This window comes from Erpetoichthys calabaricus, chromosome 1 (genome assembly GCF_900747795.2).
Source record: "Erpetoichthys calabaricus chromosome 1, fErpCal1.3, whole genome shotgun sequence".
In the NCBI taxonomy this organism is placed as follows: Eukaryota; Metazoa; Chordata; class Cladistia; order Polypteriformes; family Polypteridae; genus Erpetoichthys; species Erpetoichthys calabaricus.
The window spans coordinates 212,838,032-212,860,299 of record NC_041394.2 but is presented as its reverse complement, the minus strand read 5'-3'; the positions used below and the strand labels follow the sequence as shown (position 1 = coordinate 212,860,299).

Sequence of the window (22,268 nt, the reverse complement as noted above, 5' to 3'; positions counted from 1 at the left end):
AGTTTGGAGTACCCACCCTTTTTGGAGTCCCTGAAGGGGTGCTAGAGGGCATACCTTCTGGGGACTCCCTCATTCTGCTGGGAGACTTCAATGCTCATGTGGGCAGACAGTGAGACCTTGCAATATAAATTTACTAATTCCAAGTTTTCTGAAATGTTGCTTTACCTTTTACTGTACTTGCTTTATAGCTCATATAGAGTTTCACTTCATAAATATAGAAGGACTGAGGACATTATTATTAAGGATGTCACAATACCATAATTTTCATATTCAATACCTATACCAGTGAAACTTTATGATACTCAATACCTTTTGATACCATGGCAGTAACAGGAATCCCACTCAAAGGCTTTTTATTTAGTATCTCCATTTTTGAAGTGAACGATATTGTGCATTTTTTCTGTAGTAACAGTGAACACAGTTTTAAATATCTGTCAGGTAGTTACCCAACTGTTATTTCATTAATAAGTATTGGCATTCATAAATATCAAAATACAATACAAGTTACCTTTGCAAAAATATGAAGGTCAGAGTCTTTAGAGTCCTGGGGCCTCATGTATAAATAGTGTGTACTCACAAAAATGTTGCGTACTCCCATTTCCACACTCAAATTGCGATGTATAAAACCTAAACTTGGTGTAAAGCCACGCACATTTTCAAGCTAGCTCAAACCCTGGCGTACACAAGTTCTCCGCTCGGTTTTGCAAACTGGCGGCACTCAGTGTTAAAGCAATGGTTTTGTTCCATTGTGATTTCCCTTTCTTTTTTAGATCCACATCCCTGACGCGGCTTTATCAAATACACTGAAATTAACCACATATTGTTTATTACTTTAAGGCATCTGATTGTAATTAACCTGCAATAATATCAATGGTCCACGGAATGGCCAAACTATTCCAAATACCATAGCTGCTTTAGCATTGTTACTCTCACTGCACCTTCTTCTTTCAGCTGCTCCAGTTAGGAGTTGCTACAGCGGATCATCTTTTCCCATATTACCCTCATTGCACCACTCGAAGTATTTATACCACTGTATCAGAGTGTGGAATCACAGCCCTACAGCAGCTGATCGGAAAGAGAATTATCGGTATACAGCAAGCAGCACACTAACTCAGCCATGCTGCCTATTTGAACTGTTCTCATACAGCACAGGGCTCGCAAAATTTCTAAATCCCTGGTAGCCCTTCGGGCAGGCACTCTTCAGTTTTTGGTAGCCCAAAATAAACTTAAGTAGCCCGAATAAAAAAAGATTATTTTTAATGTATAATATTGTAAAGGAAACAAAACATCAATCAAAAAATTGTTAAAACACAAATTACAACAATTGTATAAAAATTACAATCATCAACTCAGATATTTGGTTCTAATTGAACAGAAATTTCTATGAACTTGTAAGAACTGTGTAGAACATGGATCAGTCTGTGTCAGATTCTGAATCTGAAATTTCCACTGAAGTCACGGATGAGAAAATGCCACTCGACATTGAGGGCATAGCATCTCCATCAGCTTTCTCTTCCTGTGCATCGGCCTCCATTTCACTGCTCTTTGTTCTTGTCGGGGTTTTATGATCCAGGTGTCTTGAACCTTTTCCAGAAAACATCCAGAAACGAATTGACTTGTCAGGGCAAAAAGATTCAACTCTTTCCCCATTAATGGAGAGTTGCATGCAGTCATTCAGTGTTTCAGGGTGTAGAGAGGTACGATGTGTTGTCTTCACTCGGTTCATGCAAGAAAATCCTCTCTCACAGATGGATGTTAATAGACTAAGTGTCAGCATTAATTTCACCAGCAACAAGATATGAGAGAGGTGTTCTGGATTCTCAGAGAGGAGATCTCTGTACAAGCAATCAACTACCTTGCTACCCCGGTGTTCTGCAAGCTACATTTTTAGATCCATCCATTCTTGTGGAATTTTCTCTCTCTCTTCCTCATCTAGCAAACTGGCAAAATGTGTGACAAGATAATCCACCTCTTCATCCCCATAATTTGCCAGCTCTTCTCCGGGGTAGGGAAGAGTGGAAGGGTCAAAAACCTTGAAACAAGAGAGAGGCTTTTCACGCAGATTTTTAAATCTGTTGTCCATGTACTTGACTGTGTTGTCAATAATCTTCTGAATCTCTGCACCAAAGGTGTCTTTGTCTGTACCCTCACCTCTTCTAGCAGGTTGCTGACTTTTTGTGAGCTGAGTTCCACAGTAGCAAATGCTACCATCCTCGTTCGCTGTGAACTTTGTGTCCAAGGTTTTCTGGTATTCTCCTGGTTTTGTTTTTAGGCTGAGTAAGCGTGATGTGGTGTTCTCAACTAACTGATTTGTTCGTGTGATGTTTAGGTTATCATGCTGAAAATCAGTATAGCACTTGGATAAGATGGTACTGTAGTCCAACATGAAATGCAGGAAGCGAACAAATTTCTCTGTCTTCATCTCCTGCACCACCCCCTTAGCTTTGGCTGCATCCTCGGACTTGACATCACTTCCTCCTGCCATGTTCTCCATATGAACAACAGTGGGAGTGTAATTTTTTTCCACAGACTTCAGACATCTCAGCCGGCTTGGAAGCCACCGTGTGCTCTTCAGGCCAATGAAATGTGCCAGTTTCTCATTTAACAGTTCACTTATTTCTGTCAGTTCTCTTCGCTTCTTTGGGGAATAGTAGTACATCTTAAAGATGGTTTTCAGTGTATCTTCAAATTTCACCAGGTACTCTCAGCCTTTCACGCTATCCAGCACGGCTAGCTCTAATTTGTGTGCCACACAGTGGATTGTTATGATGTGGGGTATCCTCTGTTTCAGTCTCCCAGCTACTCCTGTTTTCTCACGCATCATCACTGCAGCACCATCAAAATTTGCGCACACTACTTTCTTTTTCCATGTGTCTTCTCTGATACCCATGGTGTTCACTGCTTCATCAATAGCCTCTAAAATACCTGCAGCATTTGCACTCTTGACTGGCTGACATTTGATCATGTATGTGGATATGTCACCATTATCTCTCACCAACTCCTGTTCTGTTATACCAGTGTCTGTACTGCCATCTGCAAGAATGGATAAGAACCTGCTTTCTTGAATTTCCTTTTCGATCTGGTCTCTTGAAATTTGTGCTATTGCTCCAGTAAACTCTCTGCAAGCATGGCCATTGAGGTAAGTGGAACCAAGATCTAGGCCATTTGCTTTTTGAAGTTTGCAAAGACTGCTAAATTTTGCCAATGGTAGTTCACTCTTTGCAATATAGTACGCGGTTCTAAACAGCTTTTTCAGCACTTCTTGTTGTGCTTGGTTTATTTTTAGTATGGTTTTTGCAATTGGTGTTTGTTCTGGGAAAGATGCTGCAGACTGAGCACCAATGCATTTCTTGTGATGCAGAGATTTCTCATGGGTTTTGATAGGGTCTTTCCTAAAATTACTGGTCCTAGTAACAAAGGCGCTTGTTGAGTCAGAAATCGAGGGAAACTCACGACACACCCGGCAGAACATTATGTTATTTAGCTTGTCATATTCCAGCACAGAAATTCTTTTGTCCATGAAACCAAAAAGCTGCGCTTTCTTTTTGCCTCATAGTCTGATTTGTCATAACTTTTCCGCTTTGTGGTAGGCTTTTCTTTGGCTGTCCCTTCTTCTCCCTGACCTGTCTAAAATAGACAAAACTAAAATACCTGTGTAAATCCATCTATTTTTACACACGCACACACAACGATCAGCGATTTTTTAAATTCTCTGTGCAATCAACCTCTATCACATGTTTAAGCTTGCTGCGGGAGATTTCACTTGTCACGTTTGAATAGTAAGCCAATGAGTGATAAGACGATGTCAGAGGAATTGGTGCGCAATTAATCCGTCACTGACCAATCAGTACTGCCGGTCTCTATACAGAGTTTGCGCGATCACAAAGTGAAAGTAAAAAAACAAGCGCGAATTCAAACGTGATTTCAATATTTCACATATTGACAGTGGCTCATCGATGCCTGAAAATGACATAATTACCCAGCTACATTTGAGAAAGAATGCAAAAGCATTGACATATATTTTTCCTTCCTATGATAGCCCGACGGGCAGGGCTGAGATAGATTTTGGTAGCCCGACTGGAAGACACAATAGCCCCGGGACGTCGGGCGACTGATTTTGCGAGCATTGCGGCAAACACTTCAGAGCCTTTCCTGTACCGACCTCGCGGTTCAGAAACAGTTTCATCCCAAGAACTATAAACACAATCAATTAGTCCCTCAAGTGCGTCTTGTAGAACTGTTTGTACTTAAGTACAATTACCTCACTGTAAACGTGCGATACAGTTAAATATTGCACAACCTGTGCCACTTTATAAAGCGCGTATTTACATATGATGACTATCATTTATAAGATGAAATGCAGCAAAATATGTTTATTACATTATACAGATAAAATGTTAACATTTAAATAATCTATATTTTTAATAATTAAACATGTGAGGACACAGTGTCAAGCACTAGGGACTGTTCCTGCCTCGCACTGTATTCTTGCTGGGGCTGGCGTGACACTGGAAGGATAGATGGATAGAATAACTAAACATGTACTACGAAGATATTTCAATGTTCCTTAAAGGTTTTGAAGAATTGGAGATCTAAGCTTACAGATGGCTTAACATCTATTACTGAGCTGATTGTGTGGAGATTGGGTACTTGGAGAAAAAAGGAAGGACAGGAATTGGGGGTTAGTACATTTGAAAGAGACAGTACTGCTGCAATAAATTTTTTCATCGAAGGTCATGCACGGCGCAGCAAGTTTCATGCGGGAGGGAGGAACAATCTCTGGACAAGGCACCAGCTCGTCACTATCACTGCGCCACAGTGTTCCCATGTTTAATACATGCTTTACGTATACGTGATCATCAGAGGTGACTGTGTGCAAACCTATAAATACCTGGGAGTGTAGCTGGATGATAAATTGGACTGAACTGCCCAATACTGATGCTCTGTGCAAGAGAGGACAGAGCCGACTATACTTCCTTAGAAGGCTGGCATTTTTCAACATCTGCAATAAGATGATGCAGATGTTCTATCAGACGGTGGTGGCGAGCGCCCTCTTCTTCGCAGTGGTGTGCTGGGGAGGCAGCATAAAGAAGAGGGACACCTCACGCCTGGACAAACTGGTGAGGAAGGCAGGCTCTACTGTAGGCACGGAGCTGGACAGTTTGACATCCGTGGCAGAGCAACAGGTGCTGAGCAGGCTCCTTAAATCATGGAGAATCCACTACATCCACTAAACAGTATCATCTCCAGACAGAGGAGCAGCTTCAGCGACAGACTGCTGTCACTGTCCTGCTCCACTGACAGATTAAGGAGATTGTTCCTCCCCCACACCATGTGACTTTTCAATTCCACTCTATGGGGGGGGGGGGGGGGGGGGAATTTAAACATTAACATTAAACAAAGTTATTTTCTGTTATACCTGCATTTTTATCACTCTTTAAATTTAATGTTTTTTATCAATATGCTGCTGCTGGAGTATGTGAATTTCCCCTTGGAATTAATACAGTACCTATTCATCTATCTTTAATTGATATGAATACTGAAATGATATGATATCAAGTATACATCTCAGTATTTAAATTATTCAGAGAGCTGTAATATCATGAATGTAATGGATTCTGTGTCCTGTCGGAGGAAGAGTAAGCCCGTTTAAGAAGCACGTAGAGATTCACACACAGAGCACATAAAAGAACACATACAAAACAAAGCATTTATTGTGCTACTATAGTTACGATGGGATTTAAGAAACTAATAAATTAAATTATTTTAAGATAGTTTTTTGTCAACATCATAAACTTTATGTGATTAAAGTGGAAATTTCAAGATTAAAGTTGACATTTCAAGCTTTTTTCCCCCCCACTGTGTCCCTATTTTTTTTTTCTTCTTTTCTCTGTACCCTAATAAGCTTTCATATGACACTCAGACGGTGGGCCACGACTCGCCTTTTCACAGCGACTTTGATATCTATCAACTTTTTTTACTCCGGCACTGTGCAACTTTGTGAACTTGCGCTTTCGAGTTTCTCCGACACAGTCACTCGATCAACTTCCTTTTGTTGTTTATACCACTGTTCAAACCAACAAATAGTACATTTTTCATTGCCTCCACTTGGTATTCGCTGAAGTTTTTCCATTTTCCACCGTGCTTTTGCCATTGCCTTTTCACAGAATGCGGAGCTTAAGAGCTATTTATATTGATTTGCATATTCAAAGAGGCGTAATTCCGGGAGGAGTTAGGGTGTGGCAGCAGGCACGTGCGCATGTATTACTTTTCACGCCGACCGGGATTTATGGAGCAGAAGAAAGTGGAAGATGGGCTATGCACAGATTTATGCATCTGGATTTTTTTTGTGTGCACAAACATTTCCGCTTTTGTCCGTACACCATGTTTTAGTGTGAATTCTACACATGGCACTATGCACAAGGTCCCTGGTGTTTCTTGTTATGCTATAGGGTTGCGATACATGGACCTTATCCAGTGACCCGATATGAAGGCTGGACTCCTTCGGTAATGTATTTCTTTGGAGAATCCTTGGGTATCGCTGGTTTGACTGTGTCAAACAAGCAGTTGCTCACAGAGTCCCAAATGCAGCACATTACCTGCATTGTGAGGAAACATCAGTTACTGCACAACGACCATGTGGCATGATTATCCAAGGGTGATCCAGCTCACAGGATCATCATTGTTGAGGACCCAAACAGCTAGACCCGGCCAAGGGGACATTCATGTAACGCCTGGCTGTGGCAGATGTATATAAACCCCCATTTGTGGCAATCTAAGGGGCATTCAATTATAAGCAACAATTTTCATGCCCTCGATAACAGCCTTTATTTTACAGTTTAAGGGTTCTTACATGAGTGGCCAGACTCAGTTATTGCTTATGGCTGTGAATAAATCCAGAATTAGAGAATGATTTGGGTTGTTGTTTCCTATACTCAATAAATTTATTACTGTGAGACAATGTTACATTCTTCAATGTACCATTCAAATACAAGATGTGTGCTTTTACTTTTGGGTTATATCAATGAACAGTAGATTTCCTTCAAAAGCTAAGTCAATTACATAAATTTGCAGATATCTAATCTATATAAATAAAAATGTAAATGTTCGTTTGTTCAAAATCTTAAATCTCCAAAAGTTCTTCACCGATTGCTTTGAAATTTTGACACAACGTTGCATGCGAATACGTGCGTGTTTTTATATACCTATTATATAGATGTCACACCTGTGACAGGTAAAAACATGCTTTTTTTGAAAACACAGCGCCATCCGTTGGACGTAAAAGCAACACGCGCTATACTAAATATTTTACGATTCCATCTCAATGTTTCGATCAAATACATTTGTAAGTACGTGAATAAAGGCAGCGACATGGCAGTTTTTGCCGTGCAACCAGAAAGAAGTGATAGGAATGTGGTCATACATATCGATGAAATCGCACAGCATCAGGCTGGAAGATACATAAGCAGCAATGAAGCTGTATGGCGAATTCTTTAATTTCCCATACATGAACGAAGCCCAGCTGTTGTTCACTTAGCAGTACATCTAGAAAATGGACAACGTGTTTATTTCACAGCTCCAAATGTGCAACAAATAGCCCTGAATCCACTGGCTACAACGTTGTAGAAGAAGAATGTTCTCCTCAGCACCATGTATTTTGTGTGTTTAGTAAATTAGAATTTTTATAACTATTTTGTAACTTGCCAGTGAGAGACGCTTTGGCTTATGAACTAACAAAAATACGTTATTCCAGGGTTCAGGAGAAATAGTGTCCACATGAATAAAATGTAAGCTGTTTCTTGTTTTCCCTTTCTCAGAGTGAATGTTTCAGGGACAAGGTCACAAGGCTGCAGAAAATTCATGTAGTTTATTGCAAAGGCGTCTCTCCTGTGCTCAGCTTCCAAAACACAGATAATGCTTAGCTCAACAGACATATTGTTTAACTTTACTGTTTTGATAAGGATGTTCCTTCTGTCCCCGTGGTGCGTATAGATACCGTACTGCTTCCTGTTTTCTCGACAGTACGGTTCACGGGGATGTCAAAGGTAAGAGGGACCTCATCCATGTTGGTGATGTGTTCTGGCCGGATCTTTTTTTCAGTGATCTTGTTCTTGCAGTAAGTGCGGAAAATGGTCAGCTTTTCTTCGTAATCCTTTGGCAGTTGCTGCGAGGTGGTAGTTCTTGTGCGGATGGAGAGATTACGTCTTTTCATAAAACGGAAGCACCAAGAAGGACCTCCTCGAAAGTCAGTGATCTTCATGTCACGTGCTACCGCTGTTGCCTTAGGTTGAATAGAGACTGTAGAGACGCTTCTACCTGCTGCTCTCTGTTCAATAACCCACTATTCAACTTTGTCCTCTAACTGTGACCATCTCGCTTTGTTCCCTCGGAAACTCTGTTTGGTCTTCTTTACTTGGCGCAGGTCATCTTCTTGCTTCCTCCACTTCCGCACCATTGATTCATTAATGTTGAATTCTCTTGCAGCTGCTCTATTCCCATGTTCTACTGCGTGCCTGATAGCCTTGAGTTTGAAATCCGCTTCGTAAGCATGTCTCTTAACAGGTGCCATGTCGGGGTTCTAATAAACACACCGTAATACCGTATGTTGAAGTACAGTACGCATTACTCCACGAGGCTCCTGACTACGGTAGCCGTAATGCTCCAACAATCCATCAAGCGGTGCAGCTTCGTAGCTTACCAAAGTCATTCTAAAACATTTTGACAGATTTTTGAGCACCGTGTACCACATAAAATCGGTTCAAGGTCAGTAAGCACAACCAGAATTAATACATAAGGCGCACCAGATAAGGCGAACTGTCGATTTTTGATAAAATTAAAGGATTTTAAGTACACCTTATGGTCCAAAAAATACTGTACCTTTAACTTTTATTCAACTTTTTACTTGTTTGCATGTTATTCAAAATCTGAACTTCTTCCTCACTAGCTGCCACCAAATGGCCGGAGTGGCTACTAAACAGAAGCAGGAAAAGTCCTCAAAAGATAATACTTCATGAAATACATTTTTTGTTTTTAAATTAACTTACACATTAGCACGGTAATGCTTATCAGTATTTTTTTAAGGAACCCAGGTATTTGAACTTCAATTAAAGAAGTATTGCGTTAGGATACTCGTTACATAAACATTTGTTTTCGTTTGAAATTTTCACATTTGGCTAAATAATGCAGCTAACACTGTATTTTGGTTTAAAGCTCAATGGTCTGCTTATCAGAGAGTATATACAAGAAATTACGCTAAAAAACAGATGTATCCAAACAGCAGACTTAAGATCATATCAGGGATGCAAAAGCTTTAGGATTGTGAGCTGCCTAGGGCGTACAGGAGAAGCAACAAGAACAACAAGAAAAACATTATAAACACCACTGCCATTAATGACTGGACCAGGCACTACAGTGACATAGGCAAAACTAATTAAATAGATATTTAAATAAACATTCCTATTTGTAATATCTTTCAAAAATGAACTTCTTAGTTGCTGAGTGGGGAATTTGATGGGTTATTTTTCAGTGGTAATGTACTGTATGATTTGATATAAAAATAAGAAAATGTAGGTTAAACTTAAAATTTTCTTAAATATATTTTATTATCAGCAATTTATTATAAAACAAACACTTAAATATTTTCATTGAAATCAAAGTACTGTACTATTGTACCCAAAAAGAAAAGCATTATCCTAAACACAGTACTTAACATTTTTCAACTTTCGCACATAACCTTTCCTGAATGCGAGGTTTTTTAGTGGTTCCCTTGAAAAGTGCTAAATGGGGATTCTGCTATAACATATGCATCAGGTAAATGCAGTTTGCATTAGAAAATGTATATGCAAATGAATAGGTATTTCACTGTAATGTTATTAAACTAAATTAATTACTGCAATTGTACTATCAAAAGCAACAACTGTGACAATTGCGCACCCCTGCATACAATCTAAATTATTTACATAAAATTTTTTTTTTTGTTAAAAAAAAAAAAAAAAAAAAAAAAAAATGTACACAACCTGCTTTTTAAGTTATACTGAGTAAAATAAACTTCACATTATCTGTATAACAATATAAACTATCAAACCCACTGTTAACATGGAGGTTTTCTAATTTAAACTTATGAAGTATACCAACAGTTGTTCAAATATGTCATTTTGTGGGCTTTTAACAAAGCACTCCATACTAATTTTAACTTATTATCACACATTCCAAAAATTAAAGTCACAATAATATAAGTAAAATATTACGTATCAATAGAAAGCTAACACGGTGATAGCAACATTTACTTTCATTGCACATCATATTCACCCACTCACTTATCTTAGAAATTCAAACAACAGGCATGCTCAAATGTCTAAGGAGTAGAATGTAAATGTGAGGGACATCCAAAGTTTATCTGAGTGGAGGAAAGTAATGGAAAAAAAAAGGCAAAATGCCATTCCATTATCAGCTATTTCTTAATATTTAGTACAGTGGAACCTTGGTTTGTGAGCATAATTCGTTCCGGAAACGTGCTCGCAGTCCAAAGTACTTGTATATCAAAGTGAATTTCCTCAAAAGAAATAATGGAAACTCGGATGATTCGTTCCACAACCCAAAAACTTTTTTATATGAAGTAAAAATACATAAAACAAATTAACCTGCACTTTACCTTTGAAAAGAATCACGGCTGGTGTGAGCAAGTTTCTAAACTCTTGTGGGATTCCACCCAATGGGACGACACGCGGAAGAGTGTCCCAAAGCAATCGCAGTCTCCCAGCAATGAAGCAGTTCGCCGTAAAAGCGAATCTGAAAAGATCATGGACATGCTATAAACACCTGCCGTCCATGGGTGATACAATGAACAAGGAACATTATAAATGCGCAGGGCACAGTACTACTTGGCCACGAGAGTGGCAGATCCCGCTACAATAAATAACCACGTGGTTGCTGTTTCAAGCTGAATAAAGCTGGTGTTGATAAAGTACAGAGACTCGGCTTCGTGTTTTGGGGTGCAAGACGGGGACTCGCACGTCACAGCACACGCATACACACACACACAATGCTGTAGTAAAGAGTATACGCTTGTATGGATGTTGACTATATGAGTGAGGCACACCGACTCAGACGGAGAACAGGAGACGATTGCCCACAATCCCGCAGCGAGAGAGAGAAGAGAACCATCAGCTCAGTTGTGATGACATGATGCTCAGCAAAGTGTATACATACTACTCATATTGCAAGACCTCGCTCGTTTATCAAGTCAAAATTTATTAAATTTTAGCTCATCTTGCAAAACACTACCATAGTAAACCAAGTTACTCGCAAACCGAGGTTCCACTGTATATCTTTGGAGCAGCCGACATCACACGTTAATTTCTGCAATACTGTTAATTCATTAATAAACTGTATTGCAGAATTGGGATATCAGGATTTTACTATTCAAAACCAAAGAAATTTCACAATATTTGATACCTTTCAATACCACAGTAAAAACAGAAATCCCATTCAACAGCTTTCTATTAAAAGTACCTACATTATTAAAGTGAACAATATTGTGTTTTTTGTAATATACAACGTATAAATAACACATCTACTTATGCAATATTTGAGATAAAACTGGTTCCACTTCTTTTGAATATTCCAATTGCAGCACAGTGGTTAAGAGACCTGTTTGTGGTCACACAGTGTCAGTAGCAGGATCTGAATCCATAACGTAAGGAACTGATGTCCAAAGCCTTAGCCACTATGCAACACTACTTGCCAAAAACTATGTCACACTGCCACAGTAGTAACAGCAGCTTTAAAATACTTCTGTACCCATCAAGAAGCTGCCCAACTATTATTTAAGTAAGCTAGTATTGGCATTCATAAATATCAAAGTACAACAAAGGGCTTAAATTTTTCTTCATTGTACTGAATTTATTAAAAGCAAGTAACATTCCATACAAGCAAGTCAAACTTGACAAAACTAAATTCAATTCATCCAATTCCAAGATAATTCAGAATATTTTAAACTCTTTAAAGCTGTTTTTTTTTTTACAACAACCTGCTTTGTCAGAGAACCCCTCTATTAGGAGTGTAACATTTGCCATCATAAGATTTATATTTGCACCAATATAAAATCCATACTAAAGAGCAACAGATGAGTCAAATTGATTCAGTTTTAAAGTGTCACACAATCCTGGAACTTTAAAATTTCCCGAATCTGTCTCTCCTTTTATTATTTTTTTACGTTTGTCCAAAATTTAATTTCTTTGTTGAGCCGTTTTCATAGTATCTTATATGACTGATCAGACTTTGTTATTGCTTAGTCAGAATACTAGTTCAGAAGTAAAATATTAACAGGACCTGAAGTTTAACTGGTAGACTGCATTACATTCTCCAATGTACCTGTCAATACATATGTGCTTTCACTACATTTGTCACATTTTAGGGATTATATGAATGGACACTTCAAAAACCAAACAAATGACACATATTTAGTGTTTGTATATCTGTATTTAGATGTAATTTAGCCCATAATCACAGTGCTTTGAAGCACTAAATAAATTGTATTTTGGTATTAAAAAAAAAAACAAAAAAAAAAACTGCAGCAGCTCATTTCGTCACCCATGTAGGAAAGCCAAATAGGGACTTCGCCTGAAACTTGCCACAGATGTTCGCACTACCAGTACTATATTCGCATGCAACGTTTCACATATGACCTGACCACAAACTAAACTGGTTAGGGGTGGATGCCTAAAAGCACATTTGTGGATGTGTTCTAAATCAAGAAATTAATGCAATGCCTCTGTTCCTTTCTAGGGGCGGCATAGGACATGGTATTAAAACACAATTCATCACGCCATCATTTTGTCTCCTCTTACAATATTGAGCGATTAAAACTATGATCAATCACATCACTTCATTAACAATGCATGCATAAGCTATTTATGAACAGAGTCCGTAATGCAATAAAAGTGGTAATAACAAAAGTCAGTGTGTTTTGGCTTTTTTAAAATAATAATAATAATTAATAATAACAAGCACCATTCCCATAGCCACACACTAAAATTCTCCTGTCAGAAAGACAAATCATTTCCAGACATGACTTCCGTTTTTCTTTTCAACATGTGTTGATAGAGTGCTGTGTCATCACTGAGAGCCATTTTACATTTAGCTCTTATTCTTGTGTTTCTCATATATAACATATATAGACATAATTTGCTACTTGGAATCGTGCAGGAGTCTAGTACTACTGATACTGAAAAAAAAAGCTAGAACTGATGTTTTGGGAACATTAACATCAGCTGGTACATAAAGTAATCCCTATTGGGAAACAATTTTAAAAATAAGTTACATTTCACACTAACAGAAAAAAGAAAAATTTTATACAGTCACTGATCATAAAATGTAATGCATTACAGTGAGTTACGTTAGCTTTACTTTGTATGAAGAACAACATTTCATAAACCCAAAAATAAACGGTTATTATTCTGCCTATATACTGTAATAAAAGGAGCTGCACATGGCTGAAGAGTAGTGAGTAAAACCCTCCGAATGGGGGGGGGACATTTTGCAGTGCATAACCAAGACAATTTATGAGGCAGAACCCTGAAATCAATTTATTTAGATGCCCTAAACGGTTTGCTATCAATGTACCATGTTTAGATGCTATATCCTATAGTATTGCAAAGTTACACTGTTTGACACAAGGTGTCCTTTTTGGAAACCTTTAATTTTCTTGTACCTAAACAATTTTCCACAACAAATATATACATACATACACACACATACAGTACTGTGCAAAAGTTTTAGGCAGGTGTGAAAAAATGCTGTAAAACATGCAAAGAATGCTTTCAGAAATATAAATAATGATTGTTTATTGTTATCAATTTACAAAATGCAAAGTGAGCGAACAAAAGAAAAATCTAAATCGAATCAATATTTGGTGTTACTACCTTTTGCCTTCAAACCAGCATCAATTCTTATAGGTACACTTGCACAAAGTCAGGGATTTTGTAGGATTCTAGTCAGGTGTATGATCAACCAGTTATACCAAACAGGTGCTAATGATCATCAATGTCACACATAGGTTGAAACACAGTCATTAACTGAAACAGAAACAGCTGTGTAGGAGGCTTAAAACTGGGTGAGGAACAGCCAAACTCTGCTACCAAGGTGAGGTTGTGGAAGACAGTTTCATGTCATGGCAAGATTGAGCACAGCAACAAGACACAAGGTAGTTACAGTGATACCTCCTCCATCGCGGGGGTTGCGTTCCAGAGCCCCCCGCGAAATAGAAACCATTATGTTTATATGGTTATTTTTATATTGTCATGCTTGGGTCACAGATTTGCACAGAAACACAGGAGGGTATAGAGAGACAGGAAATTTATTCAAACACTGCAAACAAACATTTGTTTCTTTTTCAAAAGTTTAAACGTGCTCCATGACAAGACAGAGATGACAGTTCTGTCTCACAATTAAAAGAATGCAAACATATCTTCCTCTTCAAAGGACTGCGCGTCAGGAGCAGAGAATGTCAGAGAGAGAGAGAGAGAGAGAGAGAAAAGCAAACAATCAAAAATCAATAGGTGCTTTTTGGGCTTTTAAGTATGCGAAGCACCGTGCGGGAAGCATGTCGCTTGACAAAGCAGCTGCAAGGAAGGGAGCAATGTGAAGGTAGTCTTTCAGCATTTTTTAGACGAGTGTCCGTATCCTCTAGGGGTGTGAACAGACCCCCTGCTCACACCCCCTCCGTCAGGAGCAGAGAATGTCAGAGCGAGAGAGAGAGAGAAAAGCAAACAATCAAAAATCAATAGGGCTGTTTGAGCTTTTAAGTATGCGAAGCACCGCGCGGGAAGCATATCACGCAACAAAGTAACCACAAGTAAGCCCAGCAAGGAAGGGAGCAATGTGAAGGTAGTCTTTCAGCATTTTTTAGATGAGCGGCCGTATCCTCTAGGGGTGCGAACAGCCCCCCTGCTCAAAATATATTTGAGGAGTTTTAGTTAATACGGAATATGTGCTCTGATTGGGTAGCTTCTCAGCCATCTGCTAATAGCATCCATTGTATGAAATCAGCTGGGCAAACCAACTGAGGAAGCATGTACCAGAAATTAAAAGACCCATTGTCCACTGAAACCCATGAACCAGCGAAAAATCCGTGATATATATTTAAATATGCTTACATATAAAATCCGCGACAGAGTGAAGCCGCAAAAGTCAAAGAGCAATATAGCAAGGGATTACTGTATACTGTATCAGCAAGGTCTCTCCCAGACAAAGATTTCAAAGCAGACTGGGGTTTCCAGATGTGCTGTTCAAACTCTTTTGAAGAAGCACAAAGAAACGGGCAATGTTGAGGATCGCAGACGTAGTGGTCGGCCAAGGAAACTTAGTGCAGCAGATGAAAGACACATCAAGCTTATTATCCTTCGAAATCGGAAGATGTCCAGCAGTGCCGTCAGCTCAGAACTGGCAGAAACCAGTGGGACCCAGGTACACCCATCTACTGTCCGGAGAAGTCTGGCCAGAAGTGGTCTTCATGGAAGAGTTGCAGCCAAAAAGCCATACCTCCAACGTGGAAACAAGGCCAAGTGACTCAAGTATGCACGAAAACATAGGAACTAGGGTGCAGAAAAATGGCAGCAGGTGCTCTGGACTGATGAGTCAAAATTTGAAATATTTGGCTGTGGCAGAAGGCAGATTGTTCGTCGAAGGGCTGGAAAGCGGTACAATAATGAGTGTCTGCAGGCAACAGTGAAGCATGGTGGAGGTTCCTTGAACGTTTGGGGCTGCATTTCTGCAAATGGAGTTAGAGATTTGGTCAGGATTAATGGTGTTCTCAAAGCTGAGAAATACAGGCAGATACTTATCCATCATGCAATACCATCAGGGAGGCGTATGTTTGGCCCCAAATTTATTCTGCAGCAGGACAACAACCCCAAACATACAGCCAAAGTCATTAAGAACTATCCTCAGCGTAAAGAAGAACAAGAAGTCCTGGAAGTGATGGTATGGGCCCCACAGAGCCCTGATCTCAACATCAAGTGTGTCTGGGATTACATGAAGAGACAGAAGGATGTGAGGAAGCCTACATCCACAGAAGATCTGTGGTTAGTTCTCCAAGATGTTTGGAACAACCTACCTGCCAAGTTCCTTCAAAAACTGTGTGCAAGTGTACCTAGAAGAATTGATGCTATTTTGAAGGCAAAGGGTGGTCACACCAAATATTGATTTGATTTAGATTTCTCTTTCGTTCATTCACTGCATTTTGTTGACTGATGAAAATAAATGATTAACACTTCCATTTTTGAAAGCATTCTTTGTTTACAGCATTTTTTCACACCTGCCTAAAACTTTTGCACGGTACTGTATATATACATACACATATATACATATATACAGTAGTGCTGGGCAGTATACCGGTTCATACCGAAAACCGTTTAATTTTTTTATGATATGGATTTTTCTTATACCGCAACACCGGTTTAAATTGCTTAAACGACATTCAGAACGTGGCGCAGCGGGAAACTGTTCAAGTGGGGACCTTTTTCACTGCTACACCGCTAAACACAGATTTGTTGCACTAGGGTTCTTTTTCACTGCTGCCCCACCAAATAGGTAGCGGTAGCATAGGTATTGCGCGGTGAAAATGGACAGAGAACATTCCGAAACTGAAGCCGACGATAAAGTTGAACATGATGAACAGAAGAACTTTTGCCGAAAAAAAGGAGTCACGTCCGTCACCTGGAGATACTTTAGTTTTAAAAGGTCAGATATGTAAATACTGTTTCTATACTACTGGATAATACTGCAAGCCAAGTTGCACTTGTTTTATTTGTTTTCAATACAGTGTAATGTACCTGGGTACTGTGTAATATTGTGACAACATGTTGACTTTATTCTCGACATTTCCACTTTAATCTTGACGCTTATGACGAGAATAAAAACATGTTGACTTTATTCTCGTAATTTGTCATTAAAGTAGAACATCGTAAACTAAACTTCATTGTAAAATGAATATTTAATTTACTATATTTTCTCAAACCCCGTCATAAGTTATATAGCACATTAAATGCTTTGTGTTAAGTGATTCTTAAACTGACTTCTTCTTGCACTTCATCATGAAAATGATATCAAGTATTTATGTTAGCATTCTAAATTTTCAGAAAGCAGGAATATCATGAAGTGAATGGATTCTGTAAGGTGATCGCTGTCTTCTCTTAGTGCGGAGGAAGTCAGTTTAAGAAGCGTAGTGATTAACCACTGGGTCGGGGAACATAACACAAAGCATTTAATGTGCTGCATTAATTTATGACGGGGTAAATTAAGTAATTGATTAAACATTGATTTTAGGAAGAAGTTTAGTTTACGACATTCTACTTTAATTATGAAGTAAACTATGAGAATAAAGTGGAAATGTCAACTTTAATCTCAACATAAACGGCGAGAATAAAGTGGAAATGTTGACTTTGTTCTCGACATATAGTTTGTTTTTTTCTTCCCAGTATAGCTTAGCTTGAAGCAAGGTCCATATTAACGCAGTTTGCCTAAATGATGGTTCAGTTGGTAAAGATGTCATCACCAAGTTGCACTTATTTTATTTTAATTTGGTGAATACTGTGTAATGCACATGGGCTTGAAGTCTTGAAGTAATAGTGCAACTATCAGTAATAATACTATTATTTATTTTATTGTTATTATTTATTAGTTTAAATATTATGCAGTTTAATGATGATAAAGTTGTTTAAAAAGTCACTTTAACGTGTCAGTGGACAGAGATTGTTAACATTAACAGAAAGTGTAGTTGGTTTACAAAAGATATTTACTATTTATTCCTTTTCTAAGACATATTCAGTGCAATACAATTTTTGACAAGCACTTCTGGATATTTTACTAAGTCTAAATGCCTCTTTGTATGGTTGAAAATATGTTGTCAAAATTATAGTTTGTTTTTGCAAAATTTGTTCAATAAAAAGGTTCTATATTTTGAATGCATCTGTCATGCAATGTGATACCTTCTCCATTAGTACAACCCCCTTGAAAACTATCACTTTATGGGGCAATGCAAAACTGTATTAATACTTGTGTGCACATTAAAATGTTTTTTTTGTACAATGTACAATACTCTTGACAGTGGAATAGGTTATTCTTAGCCAGTAATTGCAGTGGAAAATGTGGTTAACATCCACTCATGCATGAGGAAAAAAATACCGTTGAATACCGTGAAACCAGGATAATTTAGAAAAATACCGTGATATAGAATTTTGGTCATACCGCCCACCCCTAATACACAGTTAAGTTGTCTCTGTCCAAATATTTATGGACCTTTTTCTAATTTTGGTTCTGTACATTACCACAATGAATTTTAAATGAAACCACTCAGATGCAGTTGAAGTGCAGACTTTCAGCTTTAATTCAGTGGGGTGAACAAAACGATTGCATAAAAATGTGAGGCAACTAAAGCATTTTTTTTTTAACACAATCCCTTCATTTCAGGGGCTCAAAAGTAATTGGATAATTGACTCAAAGGCTATTTCATGGGAAGGTGTGGGCAAGTCTGTCGTTATGTCAATATCAATTAAGCAGATAAAAGGCCTGGAGTTGATTTGAGGGAGGTAGGTAGGTAGGTAGGTAGGTAGGTACTTTATTAATCCCAAGGGGAAATGAGGTACTTGCATGTGGAAGATTTTGCTGTGAACAGACAACATGCGGTCAAAGGAGCTCTCCATGCAGGTGAAAGAAGCCATCTTTAAGCTATGAAAACAGAAAAAACCCATCCGAGAAATTGCTACAATATTACGAGTAGCAAAATCTAGTTTGGTACATCCTGAGAAAGCAAGCAAGCACTGGTCAACTCAGCAGCGCAAAAAGACCTGGACGTCCACAGAAGACAACAATGGTGGATGATCGCAGAATCATTTCCATGGTGAAGAGAAACCCCTTCACAACTGCCAACCAAGTGAACAACACTCTCCAGGGGGTAGGTGTATCGATATCCAAGTCTACCATAAAGAGAAGACTGCTTGAAAGTAAATACAGAGGGTGCACTGCAAGGTGCAAGCCACTCATAAGCCTCAAGAATAGAAAGGCTAGATTGGACTTTGCTAAAGAACATCTAAAAAAGCCAGCACAGTTCTGGAAAAACATTCTTTGGACAGATGAAACCAAGATCAACCTCTACCAGAATGATGGCAAGAAAAAAGTATGAAGAAGGCGTGGAACAGCTCATTATCCAAAGCATACCACATCATCTGTAAAACACCGTGGAGGCAGTGTGATGGCTTGGGCGTGCATGGCTGCAAGTGGCACTGGGACACTAGTGTTTATTGATGATGTGACACAGGACAGAAGCAGCCGAATGAATTCTGAGGTGTTCAGAGACATACTGTCTGCTCAAATCCAGCTAAATGCAGTCAAATGGATTGTCCATCTGTATCATGAAATGCCGCCCAATGACCCAAAATATACAGCCAAAGCAACCCAGGAGTTTATTAAAGCAAAGAAGTGGAAAATTCTTGAATGGCCAAGTCAGTCACCTGATCTTAACCCAATTGAGCACGCATTTCACTTGTTGAAGACTAAACTTCGGACAGAAAGGCCCACAAACAAACAGCAACTGAAAGCCGCTGCAGTAAAGGCCTGGCAGAGCATTAAAAAGGAGGAAACCCAGTATCTGGTGATATCCATGAGTTCAAGACTTCAGGCTGTCATTGCCAGCAAAGGGTTTTCAACCAAGTATTAGAAATGAACATTTTATTTCCAGTTATTTAAATTTGTCCAATTACTTTTGAGCCCCTGAAATGAAGGGATTGTGTTAAAAAAATGCTTTAGTTGCCTCACATTTTTATGCAATCGTTTTGTTCACCCCACTGAATTAAAGCTGAAAGTCTGCACTTCAACTGCATCTGAGTTGTTTCATTTAAAACTCATTGTGGTAATGTACAGAACCAAAATTAGAAAAAAGTTGTCTCTGTCCAAATATTTATGGACCTAACTCTCTCTCTCTCTATATATATATCTTACAAGTAAATAGGTGGCTTAACTCAAAATGCATGAGGACATATTCTTAAAACAAAACACATGCACTTCAGTTACTTGCTCCTTAAATGTTATAACTGTGTTACTTACCTCACTGTTTCAGGGCCAAATTCAGACCAGAAACTTCCTACAGTAGTAAAGAGGATGCAAACAATACAAAGTGCATTCTTTAGAAGGTTTTAGTGGCATAGTTAACCTCTGTGTTCAACTATCTATCCATTTGAATTCACACTGGATGTGGACTGTTTTTGTGATCTTTTCTAAATTTTAATTTTGAATTAAACCATCCATTTTCCAAAACTATTTACCCTGTACAGGGTCGTTGGAAAATATCCCAACAAGCAACAATCCCTGAACAGGATGTCATGGCAGCCCAAGGCCAGCTCACACACGCACCCCTTTAAAAACGCCAATTCGCCCAACTTTAATCCGATTGAAGTTCGGTACATGTATTTTATCATAGATAGTGTGCTAAGCTTATAGCTAGCCCATGAAAGCGTGTGCACGCACACACAGGCCAATTTAGCAATGCCAGTTCATCTAACCTGCAAGTCTGTAGACTTTCAAAGGTAATCATAGCGCCCGGACCTAGTACTGTATACTCAAAACGTTCTTTAAAATTGCCAAACCGATTTAAACGTGAAAATAAGATCGACGCCTTTCATTCTTACCTTTTCATCTACGAGTGGGAAGATCTTTACATGCAGACTTTTTAATTGCTGTAAGGTTGTTATGTTATTTGTTTCAAGAGCTTTGTGGTCTGATTCGAGGTTAAAGTATATTTAAAACAACAAAGAGCGGCTCTAATTTTTTTTTTTTTTTTTTAAAAGAGGGCTTGCTTGGATTTTTACAAAGACTTCAATATTATCAACTCCTGTGTGCATCAATTAACATCCAACGAAAACTGCTCAATATTAAGCCATAATTGAAAAACCGCTACCTCCAATAGCTTAGTTTCGAAAACTACAATAAAGATGCAGTATTTAAAGACCCGTAGAAGACCTTTTATCAGTAGTGTAATACAACTGTGAGAAACACATTTTTAAAGCAAAGTCATTTTCTGCATTAGTGATTTCTCGTATCTTTCTAACCTCTAGGCTTTTCAGAAATGCAAGACAGGTCGGCCATGTTACTTGCAGAAGAGACACACAAAAAATAACATTTCCGTCGTTAAAAACCTGAATTTAATACTTGTGCAACACTTTAAAAAAAGAAAAACACCTTATAAAGGAAAGCCATCTCTTAGTGACTCTATCTCAAAAATATGTGGCTGTTATATTTAGTCCTATTTATATTTAGACCTTTATTTGCAGCAGTTTAAAGTAGATGGAATTTAAAAAAAAAAAAAGCCTTTCTGAAAAATTGAACGAAACAAACTTACGCGCGCTCTGTCTTTCCACAACCAGTCCATGAGCTAGACCCCGGAAGCAGTTGTGCGCGTTGAACAGATAATCACTTCCGTGGATTATGACCCACCCTCTATTTACCCAAAAAGGGAAAACGACGTGGATAGGCATGTCAGTCATTTTTAACAATTTCTAATCAGACGCAAACGCCGTTTTGGGCACGCTAATATGCTTTGGGAGTCTCCTGTCAATCATTGTGTGGGCGGAGATTAGCTCGTGACGTGACACCAGCCTTTGCGTATCAAAACTTAAGGCGCGCACGAATAAATATACAGTACTGGAAATAAATCCAGCTTGTGTTAGGAAGTATACGGGAGTAATAAAAAAGACTCGTTGTAACAGCGGATTTAAAAAGGTTTAACTGTGAGCAGGGCAGTGCAATGTTTGATTAAAGTGGGAGTATTTAAATATAATTATAGACTTCAATACGGGGAATATGTATTTCAAAGCAATTTGTTTGGACGTGATATGTGTGAAGGGCATACATTTAAGACATTTTTCATCCTGAAAACAAAAATATCACGTGTATAACTGATCGGGATAATGCCATTATTCTTAAATTATTTATTGGTGATCAGTCTTTATATTATTTTATTTTGATAAGACAAAAATCCTGCTAGGCACTAAGAATATCTGAGAATTTTTTATCTCGTATTGCTTTGATTTTATACCATTGCCACGTTATTTTATTAAAACTTCATATATACATTTGCTTTGATGCTCATCTATATAAAGGATCAAAAATCCTTTAGTAGTACTACTTGATCTAGAAAAAATTCCTGAGGCTTCAGGAGAACTAAAATCCTTTGATATAGTGGTAGATGACAAAGGGACTATTCACTTTTATACAGA

The 22,268-nt window shown here is 38.4% G+C and overlaps 1 protein-coding gene across 4 annotated transcripts in view; it reads right to left on the bottom strand.

The window, feature by feature from the left end:
* tmem209 (transmembrane protein 209) overlaps positions 1–21,476 on the bottom strand; it is an 81,594-nt gene extending 60,118 nt beyond the window's left edge. For 3 of the 4 annotated variants that reach the window (XR_007934273.1, XM_028811337.2, XM_051923776.1), the window contains exon 1: positions 21,392–21,476. Coding sequence is in view for 2 of the 4 variants with exons in the window: in XM_028811337.2 (XP_028667170.2) it covers positions 21,392–21,421 (30 nt within the window). In the remaining 2 variants the exon portion in view is untranslated. Of the gene's footprint in view, positions 1–20,100; positions 20,138–21,391 lie in introns of all 4 variants that reach the window. The other variant, XM_051923775.1, reaches the window with a different exon arrangement.
* Positions 21,477–22,268: the final 792 nt, after the last annotated feature.